The 19,700-nt window shown below is 42.3% G+C and overlaps 1 protein-coding gene across 2 annotated transcripts in view; it reads left to right on the forward strand.

The window, feature by feature from the left end:
- VPS50 (VPS50 subunit of EARP/GARPII complex) overlaps positions 1 to 19,700 on the forward strand; it is a 259,035-nt gene that overhangs the window by 193,972 nt on the left and 45,363 nt on the right. For both annotated transcript variants that reach the window (XM_088443849.1, XM_088443850.1), the window contains one exon: positions 15,629 to 15,769. In XM_088443849.1, coding sequence (XP_088299975.1) covers positions 15,629 to 15,769 — 141 coding nt within the window. The remainder of the gene's footprint in view (positions 1 to 15,628; positions 15,770 to 19,700) is intronic.

A 19,700-nucleotide genomic window follows, 5' to 3' on the forward strand; every position in this document is an offset into this window, starting at 1 on the left:
GGAACAACATCCTATGGACAGATGAGACAAAGATCAACTTGTACCAGAGTGATGGGAAGAGAATAGTATGGAGAAGGAGAGGAACTGCTCATGATCCAAAACATAGCACCTAATCAGTGAAGCATGGTGGTGGTAGTGTCATGGCGTGGGCATGTATGGCTGCCAATGGAACTGGTTCCCTTGTATTTATTGATGATGTGACTGCTGACAAAAGCAGCAGAATGAATTGTGAAGTGTTATGCTCATATTCAGTCAAATGCTTCAGAACCCATTGAACGGCGCTTCACAGTGCAGATGGACAATGACCCGAAGCATACTGCAAAAGCAACCAAAGAGTTTTTTTAAGGCTTAAAAGTGGAATGTTATGCAATGGCCAAGTCAATCCCCTGACCTGAATCCGATTGAGCATGCATTTCACTTGATGAAGACAAAACTGAAGGGAAAATGCCCCAAGAACAAGCAGGAACTGAAGACATTTGCAGTAGAGGCCTGGCAGAGCATCACCAGGGATGAAACCTAGCATCTGGTGATGTCTGTGCGTTCCAGACTTCAGGCTGTAATTGCCTGCAAAGGATTTGCAACAAAGTATTAAAAAGTGAAAGTTAGATTTAGGATTGTTTAGTTTGTCTCATTACTTTTGGCCCCTTGAAAAGTGGGAGGCACATATAGAAACCGTTGTAATTCCTACACCGTTCACCTGATTTGGATGTAATTACCCTCAAATTAAATCTGAAAGTCTGCAGTTAAAGCACATCTTGTTTGTTTCATTTCAAAGCCATTGTGGTGGTGAATAGAGGCCAAAATATGAAAATTCTGTCAATGTCCCAATATTTATCGACCTGACTGTATATTAGGCAACAAGTGAACACTCATTTGATGTGTTGGAAGTAGGAAAAAAGCGTAAGGATCTGAGCGACTTTTCCAAGGGCCAAATTGTGACGGACAGACAACCGGGTCAAAGCATCTCCTGAACAGCAGGTCTTGTGGGGTGTTCCCGGTATGCAGCGGTTAATACCTACCACAAGTGGTCCAAGGAAGGGCAACCGGTGAACTGGTGACAGGATCATGGGCGTCCAATGCTCATTTATGTGTGCGGGGAGTGAAGGCTAGCCCGTCTGGTCTGATCCCACAGAAGAGCTACTGTATAATTAATTGCTGAGAAAGTTAATGTTGACAATGATAGAAAGATGTAGAACACACAGCGCATTGCAGCTTGCTGCGTATGGGGGTGCGTAGCCGCAGACCAGCCAGAGTGCCCATGCTCACCACTGCTGAAAGCACCTACATAGGGCATGTGTGTGTCAGAACTGGACCATAGAGCAATGGAAGAGGGTGGCCTGGCCTGATGGATCACGTTTTCTTTTACATCATGTGTACGGCCAGGTGCATGTGCGTCATTTACCTGAGGAAGATATGGCACCAGGATGCACTATGGAAATAATACAAGTCGGTGAAGACAGTAAGAAGCTCTGGGCAATAGTCTGCTGGGAAACCTTGATCCTTGTATTCATGTGGATGTTACATTGACAGGTACCACCTACCTAAACTTTGTTGCAGACCACTACACACCTTTATGTTATTCCATGCCAGCGATATTCCCTGATGGCAGTGGCCTCTTTTCGGCAGGATAATGAGGAACATGACAAAGAGTTCAAGGTGTTAACTCGGCCTCCAAACTTCCCAAGCCTCAGTCCAATTGAGCATCTGTGGGATGCTGGAAAAACAAGTCAGAGCCATGGAGGCCCCACCTCGAAACTTACTGGACTTACAAAGGGGAAATACACAGTGTTAAGCAGATATGTATACTGTGTGTGTGTGTAATATATATATATATATATATATATATATACATATATATATACATATATGTATACATGTATATGTGTATATATATATATATATATATATAAAATCTATCCCGGTGCCTTTCCTCACTGACCATATAGATATATGCGGCAGGCTGGACGGCACTCAGGGATCACGTACCAAAGAGACAAGACTGACATGCAGCTTGAGGTCAACGTTTCAGAGACCTACCTTTTGAAGGAGTTAGGTCTCTGAAACGTTGACCTCAAGCTGCCTGTCAGTCTTGTTTCTTTGGTACATTTTCCCTGAGTGCCGTCCAGCATGCCGCATATATATATGTTTAGCAAGAACTCTCTGCAGCTAATATAACCGTTACCTTATTATGAGTCTTGTTACGAATGTGGCATACGTACAGATATAAACAGAGGTTGGAGACAGTCACAACCCAGGATTAGGTGTATTTGTCTGCAGATATACAGAAAGCAGGTGTGCTGCATTTACTCCAGTTCCCCCAGTGCATACATTATTCCATTCAGTGATCCAGCGTACGAAAGCCTCAATGAGGAGTCACATAATCATTGCTTGGCACTTTCAGCTCTCCTAATAAATTACTTCTGAAAAGTGATCTTTTCTAAACTTGCTTCAATCAGTGTTCTGAGGCTTTACACAGATGTGACGATCTGCAATTTAAATCCCGCACAGAGAGAATTCAGCACCAAGTTAATGTAATATGCTGGCTTTTACAGGTTGGAATACCTATCAATTAGCTAGTTTTGTTTTTCTACTCTTTATTTTGTATGGAGTGGGTCAAAAGGTTGAGAGTTTTACCAGTCCAGCAAAACACATGAAAGCCTGAATTATGGTTCTTTGCTCTCACAACTGCATTTATTATATCTCTGCAGGACAGATAAATCCTTGTCAAACTAGGTGTAGATGCCAACAGAAGCTTAAGTGTTGAAAATGTGAGATTATCTTAAAGGGAACATGAAATATCACAGAAGAGAAGTCGGGGAAGGACTGAGTACAAAAAAAGAAAACATGAAACTAACCTATTTGGTACTAGCTCTGGTTGAAGGCAGGTATCATATGGCCATCATTGGATCATCACGTCTACTTATTTCCCTACTCCTACAATGAAATGAAGAGTGTGTGGGGGAAGGCAAAATAATAAATTTTTCCTGCTCACTGTCTTTTCAGCAAGACCGATGCATTAAGCCTTGGAGAGTGACAAAGTACTAACCAATCAGCTCCTTGCTGTCATTTTTCAAGCACAGCCTGTAAACTGTCAGGAGCTGATTGGTTGGTACTTTATCTCTCTCCACTTTATCATTCTCCAAGGCTTAGTGCATATGTACATAAATAACCTTATGGCCCCTGCACACTACATGATATCTTTAATGATTTGGCCCATTCTGACACATCGGATCGACAAATCGTTAAAAATGTGTAGTGTGTATTCGTTACACTGTCATCCTCATTGCCTTCGTATTCGTTACACTGTCATCCTCATCGCATGTGCAGCATTTAAGATCAGGCGATGCGGCTGATGATCCCATGCAGTGCTATGTGGGGGGGCGGCATATTGGGCGGTCGGGCACCAGATCGCACAGTGTGTACGGACCACCCGATATGACGGCTCGTCAGCGCTGGGGTCATCAGCGACATTGCTGGGTTCCCGCATCATTTAGTGCGTACCCAGCTTTACTCTGATACGTTCGGTTATTTGTAGAGTCTTCCTAAATACTGTTCTGTACTTACTACTCTTGGGGGTTTCCATCTTGCTGCTTCCATTCTCTTGATCGCCTGGGGAAAGAGGAGCTGTGACATAGGGGAGAGGTCACCAGGGTGAAAGTAGTGAACATTATGTGCAAGAACTCTTAAGCCGAGTTAGGACATATGTTTATATTTACAGTGGGGCTTTTTTGTGCTATCTCCTCAACATTCTTTTCTCTTTACAACCTAGAGTAATGGACACTATGTAAAGAATAAATTATCCAATAACTGACAGGATCTTTTTATTTGGCTGTATGTACTTTCATTGCATTAGATCTTACAAAAGAGCCAGAAGAGCGAAATGCGTTTGTTAAATATCATACTATAGATGTTTGCTACATACAGTGGCCTCAACCATTTTTTTTTGGAGTGACACAATATTCTCAGGAGTGCATCCCGCACATTCAATAGAGGCCCGTAATGGCACTGAGGCACTACTGGCCAAATATTCATGAGGCATTGTTCCCTAGGTAATTGATCGTGCAAACTCTCTTAAATGTTGGTTCAGCATAGAATGACATAATGCAAAGGTGACTTTTTAGATGTCCATACTTAGGATATGTTCCTGTTTAACCAGTAGTTCTTACTGTGCGTATTACAAACAGGGAGTAAGTAGGCACAGGAGAGAGTCATCTAAAGGAAGCAGATGTTCATAGAGAAGGGGTTAATGTTTAACACATTTGGGGGTCTGGTTCTCATTTCCAGTCATGAGATGCTCAGTAAAATATATCACTCTATAGCAGTGATTCTCAACCTCAACCCTGACATTTTCCCAGCAGGTCATGTTTTATGGATTTCTCATTGTGGAAACAGGTTGGATAATTACTGACGATGAACACATGATTAAAGAAATCCACATAACATGGCCTGTAGTACTTGAGGATTGGATTTGAGAACCACTGCTATATTGCATCTAAAAAAGGGAACTTTGCGAGGAGCCAGTGGCGGTCTGTAGATCTCTAACGCAGTCCGTACACCATCTGATATTTTGTAGTACATTTAAGGGAGCACTAAAAGGATCTATTAAGTTCTTGGTGGTGCAAGTAAAAAATATATCTACTGTACATTCTGTTTCTGCAATAAAATAAATGGCCAGAACAAACAAACAAACTCAGTTTGGGAAACCAATGTCTTGTCACATTTTGTCTGTGACCATTTTGTACATTATATACGGGCGATGTTCTGCAAACTAACATTTTCTAATTAATAAAAATAAATACATTTTAGTGTATCCATAGCGGTGACCGACCTATTTTTGGGTTTAACCCAGTGGTTACCAAACTTTTTACTCCATGGTGCCCTTAGTGCCTCATCAGTCTTTTCGCTGCACCCCTAGGCCAAAAGAAAATAACTTTTATATTCCAAAAACTAAGTAATAACTGTTTTTGATTTGCAGATGTGCTAGTACAAGCAGAGACTGATCCCCAAACGTACGTACCCCCGATGTTTATGCAGACATCTCTGGTGGTTTTAGATCTACTCATGCATAGAAGTTGGTCTACCCATGAACAGTTCTGAGGCTGCGATGAGCCCCAAAAGCTGCAGCATGATTGACACGAGCAGCACCGCAGAAAACGGGGTGTGCGTCGGCTCCGCTTTCTGGGCGTGCCTGAGCCAGTGACTGCTGGACGAGGTTCACTTGCCCCCCGGCAAAGTAAATTAACCGTACATTCTACGTAGCCTGAGATGTTCACTGTTCACGCAGTTGCTCTGATGCTGCGTCTTCGGATGCACCATTAGATCACAAAAGCCGGCAGTGAGCGACTATTTACACGGGCCTTCTCCGTCTGGTTATGCATATACAGAGACGCAGCAGCTGGGCAAAAGCGTCCATCTCTCTGTCAGGCCCAGATACAGCAACAAATCAGCTGTATATGTAACGCTGGTGTGTGGTGGGAAAGGTGTATTGAGGACCACGGTAATGACATTATTACATGGTTATAGATATTTTAAATAAAGATAAAGTGCAAAATAAAAGACTTATACACTATTTAAAATATCTTAAACCATGTAATAATAGCTTTACCATGGCCTGCAATACTCCCTCCCACCACACCCAGTGCTAAAGTTACAGGTTTTTTTGAGAATCAAAAATGAAATGATAAAAAAATAAAATATTAAATGACTTATATTCAATCTTAATTTATATTAACAACTACACTACCTCATGGCTTCAGCTGTGCCACAGACTGCCACATAAACAGAAGAACTGTGAGGTGAAGGAGTAGAATAGATGGGGAGTGGAGGAGGACGCGGGGCCATGTCCGCAGCACAACATGGGGCCGGCTGTGCAGTGTAAATGGCCGTGGGCTTCTTAGAGAGGTGGTGCACGCCCCAACCAACTAACTTGCCCTCGTACCATCCACCCACTGCACCCCTGCAGGGGTGCCTGCAGCACACACTTTAGGAACCGCTGATTTCGCCTATTTATTAGTGCAGAGCTTCCTGGCATTGCAGTCCAGGTTTTAAGGATATACATGCTTGAGCACAGGTGACTTCATTTGCATCTCAGCCAATTTGATTTAACCATCTGTGCTCAAGCATGGATATCCTTAAAACCTGGACTGGTTTGGCGGAGTTTGGGAACCTCTGCATTAGTAGGAATTAGTGAATATTGGAAATGGCATTCTCTGTAATATTGGTCCGCCTTCAAAATTGCTTCCTGCACCTGGCTAAACGTCTGCCTTCTGTACTTTGTGGTGCGCCGCACAGCCCCCTACTGTAGCTTGTGCTTGTAGTCCAACTTTCCCCACTTTGAATTATGGTCCGTTGTCCTAACAAACTTTCTCCATATCCTTGGGTGAACTGCAGTAATAAGCAGAGAACGGTACATGTAATGGACATTAAAGACATTAAACAGGAGCGGAAGCTGCCGAGCATTATGCTTATGATCCACTTAGGTTGTGAGTGCTGTAAAGTTTCTATTTAAGGACTGAAATGTTTAGTAAAGTACAAAAGAGACAATTAACATACATCTTAAGAAGACATGTGCTTCAAACAGATTGGGAGGATAAACATCTGAAGCTGAAAAGCAGTCATTAAAGTATGGCCTGAGTACTTTGAATTAGCCAGGTCCATTTTCCTTCTTTTTACAAAACACAAATGAAACATAAATGATAGAACAAAGCTTAGTAATTTCCGTGGACATTTTTTTTTTTTATCTTACTTGTCACACCCACTCTCATATTTTTCATATTGCTGTAGTGTTTGTATACTTTTTTTTTTTTACCATGTAAAACCCCATCAGTGATGGCCGTTCCTTGTCTTACTACACTTCTTCCTCTAATAAAGATAAAATAATAACAACATGCCTAATGTAGATGAATGCGTATCCTAGATATGACTTATAGCCTGTTTAGAGCATGGAACTAGATTTGTTTTATTACTGTATCCTTTTTGACTGTCAGGGATCCCTGATGTTTGCAACCTGACTATGGCCAGGCAGTAATTTTTATGCCCCGCAGCAGCCTGAATTTGCACAAAACTGCTCACAGCCCCATAAGGCTGCGAGCAAATTTGTGCAAATTCAGACTGGGATAGAGGTGTGAGATGCTGTGCCGTTGCCGGCGTTTGGATGTCTTTGCAACGGCAACTCACACCCGATTCACACCCCTTGCGGCTAATTACATTGACCGCACAGACTGGGTTGTGGAGCGTTTTTAAATAGACTAATAAAGATCTCTTTATTTACAAAAGAAGTACAATGCTTAGTTACAGTAAGGCTATAAAGAACACAAAGGGTTACAAGTTACATAGACAACATGTATTTTCATTTCAAAATAAAAATAACACACAGCCCGTTCTGATGGCGTAAAATAATGGTGCAGTCTCTTAATTAGATTGATCCTAAAGTCTGACACAGAATAAAAGACGCCCATACCTTTTATCCCCTGTGCACCCAACTCATAGATGATGTCATAACCAAGTCTCCGATGACTGACTGGCTTGTTAATTACTTGGGGTCCATTCCAAAACTGCCCATGTAGCTTTTTATTTTAAGTACAAATAACTGCATATATTCCCCTGTGTGATAGCTACCTGAAATATGATATACTCACAGAGGTCTCCATTATATAAGCTATAAATATAAATCGAGTTCAGACATGACTGCAATGTGATGTGGGATTGGTTAGATATCTAATTGCTCTGAAAACGTAAGTCTTAGTGATTTCCGAATCGCACCGCAGTGTATAGACTTCAGATGTTTTTCTATGATTTTGGTAGCTCTTAGCTGTTATAGTAATCATTTTACATGAAAAACAAATAACATGGTTTTGTCTTTGTTCTCTGTCTGTAGTCTGAAAGCACCTTTTGGTAGACTGTCTGGTTTATTCCTGCATACAGCCCTGCAAGGTTTGGTGCCAGCTTCATAGAACTAAGTATTTAATAGGTGGGCCACAGACAATAGGCCTTGTTTACGAATCCCTCGTCAGTTAATTGGGTCCTGGTCACAGGATGTCCTCCGATATATATATTCTAATGAACTACACTAAAACTTCTCTCCTAAGTGGCATTAATATTCTATTAATCTGTGTGGGACTTATAACTTCACATCAAAAGAAACTCACAATACGTCCTATATACTGTACCTATAATCTCTACACAGATGTTTATAATTTTTTACTTTGTGCCTTTGCTGATCTTGCACTACATTCACAGTTATGTCAGTCTTGTCCCCTTTATCATTAGGCCACAGCCACAAGCAATTGTATTATAAAGGTATTATCTCACACAAATAAGATTGGCATAAGGGAATAATGGAGCAGAGATGCCTGCAGTGGCACTGCGTGCTAGGCTCTGCCCTGCCAGTAATAGGTGTATTTATTTATTTTAATCTTTTATTTAATTTTCAATATGAGCACAATTAAAGCAGATAAAACTACAAATAAATCAGTAGTGCATGAACAGAGTAAGGGCCATGCGCCATATAAAACAGAATTAAAATAAAACACAAACAAAAGAAACTTATTTAACACAAACTTCTAGATAGTAACAGTTTTATCTCATGCCACCAGTGTCACAAAATCCCTCCAGCAGGTCCTAAACTGTACCATGGAACCTCAGGGACATATGTTCAATCAGGCAGGAAGAAAAAGCATATGTGGTGGGGCATCTACTAGAAACAAGCTGAGGGTATTTACCAAATAGAGACAGTGGGGGGTATATTTACTATTGTGCATGTTTGTAGAAGTGGAGTTTTTGCCCATAGCAACCAGATTCTAGCTATTATCTTCTAGAAGGTGCTAGATAAATGATAAGTAGAATCTGATTGGTTGCTATGGGAAACATCTCTACTTCTAAAAACCCTCTCTTTAGTATATTTACCCACGTGATGGGGAAGGGGAGTCAATCAATTAGTAGAAGCAATACTAACACCACAGCTAGGCATATCACTCGACCATAGCCCTTCAGAATTGTCTAATTGTAAACCTTTCAGTGGTTTTAAATCCTTTTATACTGTTAGACTGTGATGCTTCATCTAGAGCAGGCCTGGCCAACCTGTGGCTCTCCAGCTGTTGTGAAACTACAAGTTCCATCATTCCATGCTACTGTTTTAGTATTTCCTAACAGCAAAACTATGGCAAGGCATGGTGGGACTTGTAGTTTCTCAACAACTGGAGAGCCACAGGTTGGCCTGGCCTGATCTAGAGCATGTGTATTCAACATGCGGCCTTTCAACTGCTGTATAACTACACATCCCAGCATGTTCTGCCACAGTTTTCTAATTAGGCTATGCTAAAACTGTGGCAGGGCATGCTAGGAAATTAGTTTGCTCCCTGTCTGGAGGGGACCAGTGTCACCACTACAGCGCTACGCCATTTCCTTCTCCTCAGCTCCAATCGGCTCCACCCCTGTGATGTGTGCAGTGTGAGCTAGGGATGGTCATCGAAGGGTTGTCCATTGATGGTTACCATCAATGGGTTCTTCGGTGGTTACCATCAATGGCACACAAACCATCTCTGATGAACAATCTATGGTTTGCACCCCTCGATGGCCACCGCTGCAGTGGCAAACGCCGGGCCGCGGGCCAATCAAAAACAGGGGTGAGGCTTAGCCGACGCTTGGGGGCGGGCTAAGCTCTGTCCAGGAATTTTTAAAAAATATCTGCCCCCTACCATTAGTTCTCTGCCATCGATGGTAAAAGTATTTGACATCGGCCATAAACCATCGATGATTATTGATGTGAGCTGCTGCAGTCACAGTGAGTACAGCCAGTCTCCTCTACCCCCCTGCAGTGTAGCCAGCTTGTCATGACAAAAATCTTATTTGGACCGGAACGTCAATCGATAGTATGTGACTCGTGAGTAATTAAAGTTACTTTTTCTACTGACTGGTGAGTGCCCATTAAGTATTCTTGTTATATACTGGACCTTAGTGTCTCTACTGGAGCACTAATGTGTGTGTATATATATATATATATATATATCACATTGCATTGTGAGTTAGATTCATTTTTTACAAAAAAAGATGTCTGGCGCTAGCATAGTCTCACTGAACGGACGCGTGAGAGGCGCTGTTTGGCGCGACTGCAGTAATGATGTGCGAGGATGCATCTATAAGTTCAGTACAGTAGGACCATTGATAAACCTCTTAATTACTCCTCTGACAGATGTATCCAACAATGTCATACACGTGTCTTTAAGACCTGGTGCAAGTTTTTGAATCATGACCACGTTTTCCTGTCAACCAAAAAGTTACCTCTCCTGTTTTACTCTATTTGTATGATAATTGCTTGTTTTTTGGGCCACTGAAAGCCCGTTATATTTTTTTATTTCCTCCCCCCCCCTTTGTTGGAGACATCTGGATAAGACCATCTTGGATGAAACTTATTTACGCTGAATTTTCTTCTACTTTGGGGATAACCTTCAGCCTGACATATCTTTCACTTGGACAACTTTTTCATTTTCTTAATATATTGTATACTGCTGAGTTTGTTCCAATAGTTATGCATGATTAGGCTTCACACAGGAAACTACATAAAAAAGATAAAGACATTGGGTATCTGGATACGAAATCTTGATAAAACCAAGGCTGTAACTATTAATCTTCTAACCAATGTCTGCAGGCGATTCCATTAAACATTCTACAAAAAGATTAAAAAAAAGTTAGTGGAAAAGGGAATTGTTCACTAAAGAGAATGGAATTGTTATTAAAGAACTTACATTAATGTGAGATGCTTTGATTGCAGAATACCATAGATGAGCAATATGAAGTGAGTTTCAGTATTCTGGCCAATGGAAATAATTTGCACTGCTCATACAAATGGATTCCAAGTAACGGAACACAATGCAATTTTTTTTTTTTGCTTCAGTCATAAAAGATGAGAGAGAATTTCAGATGGCTCTTACTGCATTAATAGTGTTGTATATATTTTTTATAAAACTAACGGGGGCAATGTTGTAGAACTATTGAAATTCTGTGTCACTTATAGGGGTATTTATCAAATCTAAGAGAGAGATAATATTTTGTGAGAGATAAAGTATCAACCAATCAGCTTCTAACTTACATTTACAGACTGTTTAAAAAAAATTACAACAGCTGATTGGTTAATACTTTATCTCTCACAATTTTCTCTCTTACCAATCTTTGATAAATACTCCCCTAATCCCCTAAAACTGTTTATCCGTCTCTGATGAGATTTAACAGGGTTGAAACAAGACGTGTACAATTCAGATTGAGGGTTCTATGTACTAAAGCTTGATGAGAGATAAAATTGTGAGAGAAAAATAATTAACCAATCAGCTCCTAACTGTCATTTTTCAACCACAGCCTATAAAATATAAGTTAGTAGCTGATTGGTTGGTGGTTTATATCTAACAATTTTATCTCTCATCGAGCTTTGATACATAGGCCCCTGAGTTCTCTGCACCACTGGCTGTGTCCATGCTTGAAAGCCATTGTTTTCGGGCATGTGGTTGGCCAATAGGGACAAGTAAAGAGGGTGAGGTTTAGGCCTTAGCTGGTTTGAGATAATAGGGGTTGTTGGCAATTAGCGATGAGTCTCTTACCACACGTTCATGTGGTTGAGTGAATATTTGCTACTGTGCATGTGTGAAACCACTTTTGATGCATGCGTTACATGGGGATGCAGTCAATATCCCGACTGTGGGGATTCTGGTGCTCAGAATGCCGGAGCTGGAATCCCGAAGGTTAATAGCGGGGTTGGGAGGGAGGGTTAAGGTAAGGCACTAGGAGGAGGGTTAGGTACTGTTCTGCCCCTCACTATGTGTCTGACAAATTTGGAGCAGACAGCATAACCAAAACTCTATCTTACAATAATCCAGTCAGATGTGATCCGAAGAACTGAGTTTATTATTCAATAGAGGAACTTGTGTGAATGTACACATATACGTGCTTATGAGCGAGTGTGAGTGGTAAAGTTGTAAATGTAAACAATAAAATGGCAATTACAATATGCACATGGAAATGCAAGGCAAACATATACATAACATGGAATATGCAAACAGCATGAAATATGAAATATACAGTAAGCAAAGTATGGCTGCAGTGTGACATGGTACAGCTAACATACATAACTGGCTAAGCAGATCTATGATGGCACAGTTAAAGCTGAGAAACTCACCATCGGATGCTATACCAGGGTTGAGCATATTAGATGTCTGCCTGGGACCATGTTAAAATAAGAAATGGATGCTTACAGCTCCTTTAGCCCAGAATGCATTGCTAGACTGCTAGGGCATGTTAGGAGGGACAAAATGGTTCAGATTTAAGATGCTACTGTCCTGACCACTAGGTGGGGCTGCTAATATGAATTAATGTAACATAAACCCTATGCTGAAGGCATGACAGGCACTAAGGAGGGATCGTTAGGTTTAGGGTACAGGGGGGTGAGTTAGGTTTAGGGTACGGGGGGTGAGTTAGGGTTAGGCACTTGGGGGGAGGTTAGGGGTAAGGGGAGAGTTAGAATACTGATCGACAATTGTCTGTATTCTAACCAGCGTTGGGATTCTGACCGCCGGAATCTTGAGCCGCCGAGATGCTGTTGCAGTCAGGACAGATGGTATCAGATATTGGACGGCAAAGTAATGGGCATTCCTGGGCAGTAACTGGGAGGTGGCCTGAAGTGAGCGCAAAAAAAGTCGGTCTCATGAGCGTGTAATGGGAGTGTCGCGTGCGTCTCAGTGATGGCCGCTGCGTTCACAGACGCAGACACGCAGCCACAGAGACCATGTTCAGGCGGAGACACTGCACCAGCCATACAGGTACAAGTGTTGATGGTGGCGTGAGGAGAATCACTGGCGGTGTTGGTGTGCAGAGACGCGTTTCAGTGCTTGCTCAATCAGACGCAGGCTACTACACCAGGGGAAAGCTGATGCTAGCATTTCCATATTATCGCAGCCACGACTCCGGCAACAGACTCATAAGTGGACGCAGCAGCGTGCACCTCGGAACCAGCTGCAGAGTATTCTTCTTATGCTCCAAATCCACCCACAATTAGGTCCATTACTTAATAGTCTCTCAGACCTACAATGAGGAATCCATTAATCCATGACTTGCCCTGATGAGCTCTTAATTAAATAAAAACTTTAAAGTAAAGTTTGATATTTCATGGTATTTTATACTTACAGCATTGGAGTTTCCCAATTGTTCAAATCATTGTCTTTACTCCGTCAAATGGCTTTATGTGGGGTTGTATAGTGATCATAGTGCAATGCCTTTCTTTCACTATGGCCCGTATTCAGTTTGAGGCGAAAAGTCCGGATCCGCGATACTTTTTCGCTGATGACGTCAGTTTCGCCTGTTTTGACTTTACTCCGTATTCAATTTGAAAGACTTTCCGCCTAGGGGGAAAGTCAATGCAATGTACCTGGTGAAAAAGATTCGCTTATGAATAGCAGGCGGAAAAAAGAGCAGAATTGGGGTTTTTGGGTGCAACGTTGCGGTAACCCCCCTGCAGCCCTCAGACAGTCCCCCAAAGGTAAACTGTGTCAAAAAAATGTAATAAAACATTTAAGGACACCCCAAAAAATAACTTTGAAAAAGGGGGCGAAAAAAAAAAAGTTGGGATACAAAGTTAAAAACTAGCGAACTTGCCTCGGGGGGGGGGGGCGGCAAGTGTTTTTTTTAATTGCAGGTGCTTGCGGCAGGTGGATTTTTCATGATTTTTTCAACTTCACTTTAGCAGCTTTTAAATATGCTGAACCCCATTGTCAAGTACCCCAAATTTGCTGGGATAAGTTATTTTCTGGAAAAACACTCCTAAATACTATTCTGCACCACATATAGAAAAACGCTATTTAGCAGCTATTGAGCCCGTTAAAAAAAACACCAAATACCTTCAGCAAGCCAAATCGGGGGTAACCATAGCTAACCCCCATGTCAGAGCATCTTTTGGGGGGTGTCAGGCTGATTTCCCCAAATCTGACAGCACTTTCCGCCTATTCAAGTTTCACCGGGTCCCGTTTTCGCGTACTTTCAAATTGAATATGGGGTAAAGCGGGCACGCGCGCGATAATTTTCCGCCACCAAAACAGGCGAAGTAGGCGAAAAGTCCGGGACGTGAAAAAGTATCACGGCTCGGCTCAAATTAAATACGCTCTATGTAATTAGTTCCTAGTGAATTGATTGGCTGCTTTCTACTGAATTTTGGTTCAGCACACAGAATACCTGCTTCATTCAGAAGACACACTAGGGCAACCTGGACGTAACAAGGGAAGTCCGCTGTCCTGGTATTCACGGCCTAAAAACACCAGTCTGCTGTTTTGCAATGCTTGCAAGTACCAAGGAATGCAAGCCTGCCTAAAGAGATAAGAACATCTGAATTGGGAGATAAATGGCATCCACTGATCAATTACCTTTTGCCTGTGTGATTCATTCAAATTAAAATAGCTTCCACACTTGGGAATCGCGCTTTGATCCCAACTGGCTGAACATGTCCCTGAGATTAGTGATACCATTGTGCACTGCAGCAGTTGTATGGAGACTGGCAGAGACTCGTATAATTGTAACTGAAACACACATACAATCCTGCAGAGAAAATACGGAGCCTGACACTCGGATATTCAATAGACGTATTGTGGTGGTAATCTATGTAGCAAATTAGTACACAGCAACAAATATCTAAAAGACTGATATATCTGGACCAAGTTCCCTATTGTATATAGCGGCAGGGTAATTATAATAATGGGCGCAGCACTATGGCAGGTACAAATATTGTAATAAACTCAAAAAGGTAATAAAAAAAATATAATATAAATATTCACAGACCAGTTGTTAAATGCAATTTTGTTAATAAGTCAAAGTAAATAACACATTTAATTTATTTTTTATTATTATTACAACAGCATATTGCAAAAACACAAAGGATATCCAAAATACAAATAAGCCATCTTAATGTGGAGAATTCAGTGTTTTTATTTGGGCGCCCAACGGAGCTATTGTTGCTCCGTTCAAACGTGAATGCTGCAGTTATCACATTTGTCGCGCCTAAATGCGCCGGGTTTAGACACTTCACTGGTTAGAGCACCAAATCGGGTGACTTTTCGCACAGATGCTCGCCATCTCAGGAGGGTGCTAGCAGAAATCTGGGAGCCCGATCCAAGAAACCATTAAATAGCTCCGTCAGGCACCCAAACAACAATTAAATTTGCCCCCAGTATGTATAATAAATTAAGTTAATTGAACTTTACAACTTTTCTGGGAATATATATATTTTTTAGTTTAATTTCTTGCTTTAATTAATATATACTTTTTGGGGGTATGCCAGCGCCCAAATGGTGAGCACTGATCTGAGAGTATGTTTTTCCTATACACATTATTTTAGTGGTTATAATTACTTGCTGAGTTTCTTTGTTGTGTTTTGAATAATAACGATTCTGCTAAGACCTCGTGAACTGAGCCTGTAAGTCTACCGTTGGTTTTACGTTTACATCACATATAATTACACATTGTAGTATGGAATCTGAAGTGGTTGTGGTGGAGTTTGATGGATTATTCTGTGTCTCCTGTGCTGTAGAAACCCTTAGGATGGTTGACACATGTAAAGAAATTACCAAAGTAAATATAGTTTTGCTTTTTTCCATTTCAGACTGCAATGGACCAGTTGCATATGCACTTCACTCAGGCCATCCACAACACCGTCTTTCAGGTAGTCCTGGGATACGTGGAGCTGTGCGCTGGAAACACAGATACAAAATTTCAGAAATTGCCTTACAAGGACCTCTGCATGGTAAGTCACTTAATATTGGTACCAGCTGCCATTCACCCCTTTTCTTCTATATATCATATGGTGTATGACAAATATGCAAATTGCTTGATGAATGCCAGAGGTACAGAGAGACCGTACTGTCCAGGAGGCATACTATGTAAAATACACAATTACAGATCAATTTATTTTACATGCAATCCAGCTGCTCTCCAATCCAGCCCATGCTTCGGCTACTGCTCAACCCAGCACAATCTCTGGCTACTGTCCAATTCCGTCCGTGCTCTGGCTACTGTCCAATCCCGCTCGTGCTCTGGCTACTGTCCAATCCAGCCCGTGGTCTGGCTACTGTCCAATCCAGCCCGCGCTCTGGCTACTGTCCAATCCAGCCCATTCTCTGGCTACTGTCCAATCCAGCCCGCACTCTGGCTACTGTCCAATGCAGCCCATTCTCTGGCTACTGTCCAATGCAGCCCATTCTCTGGCTACTGTCCAATGCAGCCCATTCTCTGGCTACTGTCCAATCCAGCCCACGCTCTGGCTACTGTCCAATCCAGCCCACGCTCTGGCTACTGTCCAATCCAGCCCACGCTTTGGCTACTGTCCAATCCAGCCCACGCTTTGGCTACTGTCCAATCCAGCCCACGCTTTGGTTACTGTCCAATCCAGCCCACGCTCTGGTTACTGTCCAATCTAGCTCCTGCTCTGGCTACAGTCCAATCTAGCCCGCGCTCTGGCTACTGTCCAATCCAACCCATTCTCTGGCTACTGTCCAATCCAGCCCACGCTCCAGGATACTGTCCAATGCAGCCCATTCTCTGGCTACTGTCCAATGCAGCCCACTCTCTGGCTACTGTCCAATCCAGCCCACGCTCTGGCTACTGTCCAATCCAGCCCACGCTCTGGCTACTGTCCAATCCAGCCCACGCTTTGGCTACTGTCCAATCCAGCCCACGCTTTGGCTACTGTCCAATCCAGCCCACGCTTTGGTTACTGTCCAATCCAGCCCACGCTCCAGGATACTGTCCAATCCGGCCCATGCTCCAGGATACTGTCCAATCTAGCGCCCACACTCCAGCTACTGTCCAATCCAGCCCACACTCTGCTGGTTGTCCAATACAGGGCACGCTCCAGCTATTCTCCATCCATGTCCACACTCCGGCTACTATCCAAACCAGTCCATGCTCTGGCTGCAGTCTATTGGCAAGCACTCACCATCTGTTGTCCACGCCTTTGTGAATACCTATTTACCTTAACATACTGTACATTTTGAACCTTTGCAATGTATTAGACATTAAAAATATTACACTTTTACTGTAGTATACGCAATTTTTGTTGTAACATTACTTTTTATTATATTGCTTAGATATATTTGCAGCCTGCTTAAGCAATTGTTACTATGCCCATCAACAATTACCACCCCTTCACACCTCTCAAAATACAATAGCTTACACTCTTAGATCTGTGCCCCATCTCTGGCAACCACTTCAAGTCTTTTCCTAAGCCCCTACCCATTAATGGAATTCCCTACCATGCCCGATCAGAGACTGCCACTACCCTCAAAACTTTAAATGCTTCCTAAAAATTCATGTCTTCATTAGCGCTCACCCTACTTCCACACTAATGCACCCTCAGAACGGTTCACACTTCATTTGTCTTGTCTTAGCTTACAATATAGTGGGAAAAGGAAACTGCTATCTCGCGGGTAGGGCCCTCCCAAACTTATTCCATCCCTGTACTTATTTTGTCTACTTTGTCCGTACAGTCTAATGCTGCAGAGGGCTATGATGCTTTACAAATAAATGGTAATAATGAGCGTAATAATGATGATATTTAGTGACTGAATAAAAGTTCTTCAGAAACGAAAAACTTTTCAAAAAGAAAGTTAAATGGTGAAACGCGTTGTCATATGATAAATCAGGACTTGATAACTAAATAAGACAAGTGGGTCGCCAAAGTGCCAATGTATATTATCCATGTACTTGTCTTGCATTGTACTGTAAGTCACTGGTCACTGATTTGCTTATGTACTGTGTAAGGCGCTGCGGAACACTTGTGATGCCATATAAATAAATTATAATAATAATAAAGATTATCATATATTTGGATGAAAAAGATGATTATTAGGTGCTAGTGAAAGATAGGTCTAATTCGCTTCCGCAAAGAATATTAGCAGCTCACCTGTGTAGGGACTGATTTGGATGTGCACTCTAATGCATTAGCACCTGCGATTTTCGACCATCTGAGTAACACTGGCCATACACGTTGCGATACACCGTGTAGTGCGACTGCCGATCCGTCAGCCGGCTCTCCCCTCCACCATTTGAATGGGATCGTACATCGCATCCCAGGTCAGATGGTTTTGCAGGAAGACCTGGGGATGCGATGTATGAACCCTCTGGAGCGCGCAGCACGATATCAGGTACGATATCGTGCTCATACACGGCACGATATAGCACCTATATTGTGCCGATCCGTCGGATCGGCACGTATATCGTGCCGTGTATGGCCACCTTAACCCTTTGGCTGTGGAAACTGAGAGGCTGGCGCCATATTTTCTGCTTATGGGATCGCAGACGTAAGCCCGAAAACAGTCACGACACATCCACGTTTTAATGCCGCCACTCCCTGTTACCGCCCACAAATGTCCTCTGTCTGTCAATAACTTGCGATTAAAACCTCACTACAACCGTAGTCGCTTTTGATCGCAATTGAATCGCTGCACGGGCACATTGCAGTAAAGACATTTGCACATTTCACCAATAATCATTCAACTACGTGAACATCAAAATAGCGTCCACATCTGAAACTGCAAAGCCCTTGGAAACTAGGAGGAAAGGAAACTGAAATGGAGCACTCGATACTATCTATAGGAAATGTAATAATGATAAATGACTAGGTTATAAAATAACAATAAAGGAAAGAAATTAAAAAACAATTATGATCAAAATAGGCTGCCGGGAGCTAAACCGTTAAAACATGAATTGAAAGGTATCAACTAGCTCATGGATGTTGTGACTTAGATGCATCAATGGATATAATTAGCATCACTGTATATTATGCTTGAATTCATTTTAAGGTTTCTAGAGAAGTTCGATCAGATGTATGAAATGTTAATAAATTTACTCTATTATGGGAGGAAACATACCTCCGAACCTGGGTGAAAAAATAAATGAGCTTGAATTATAATTCCATGGTAAAGCAAGGTTAGCCAGGATAGATGTGACAGGTGAGGTCACCAATGATGAGATGTCATCTAGAGAGTATCATAGAAGCTCCAGGAAGGTGCCAATATAAGAAGATAGAGATGCTCACAACATAGATAATGATACGACCAGCACAGTTGACAGAAAAGTAGTTGTGGGGGGTGGATTCATGCGTTTACTCCAGTTTGGCTGACCAGCTTATAAAAGGGACTTTAACCTACAAACTCTCACACACCAAACACCTACCTATGAGTGATGTGCTAGTGCGGAGCGGGCAGCTTGTAACAAAGGCAGTGATGTGAGGAAAAGAAACTAGGCACTGACTGAGAGGTACAGTATATAGCGGATGGAGCACGGTCACCCAGCAGCACAGAGTATATCAGGAGATGATTGATGTGTTAGTGGGGACAGGACTGCATATGACAGGGACAGTGGGCCTGATTCAGAGCCGCTCGTTCGCTCCGAGCGATGTTTGCCCAACTGCGCATGCGTACGGATCGTAATACGCATGCGCGAACCAGTCAGTGTGGTCGAAAATCATGTGCTCGCAAAATAGCGAATGCCTGAAAATTTGAGTGACAGAAAGAGGCGTATGTGGGTGGTAACAGGGGAAGGTGCTTGAAAACGGGGAGTGGAGATCCGAACGCAGGCGTGCTTAAAGGTCAAAACGGGCGTTTTATGGGTGTGCATAATTAAAACAGCAGCGTCATTGACCACGTCACTGGGTTATTTTATAGCCAGAACTGCTC

The sequence above is a fragment of the Taudactylus pleione genome, unplaced genomic scaffold (assembly GCF_031769625.1).
Source record: "Taudactylus pleione unplaced genomic scaffold, aTauple2 ptg000335l, whole genome shotgun sequence".
Classification (NCBI taxonomy): Eukaryota; Metazoa; Chordata; class Amphibia; order Anura; family Myobatrachidae; genus Taudactylus; species Taudactylus pleione.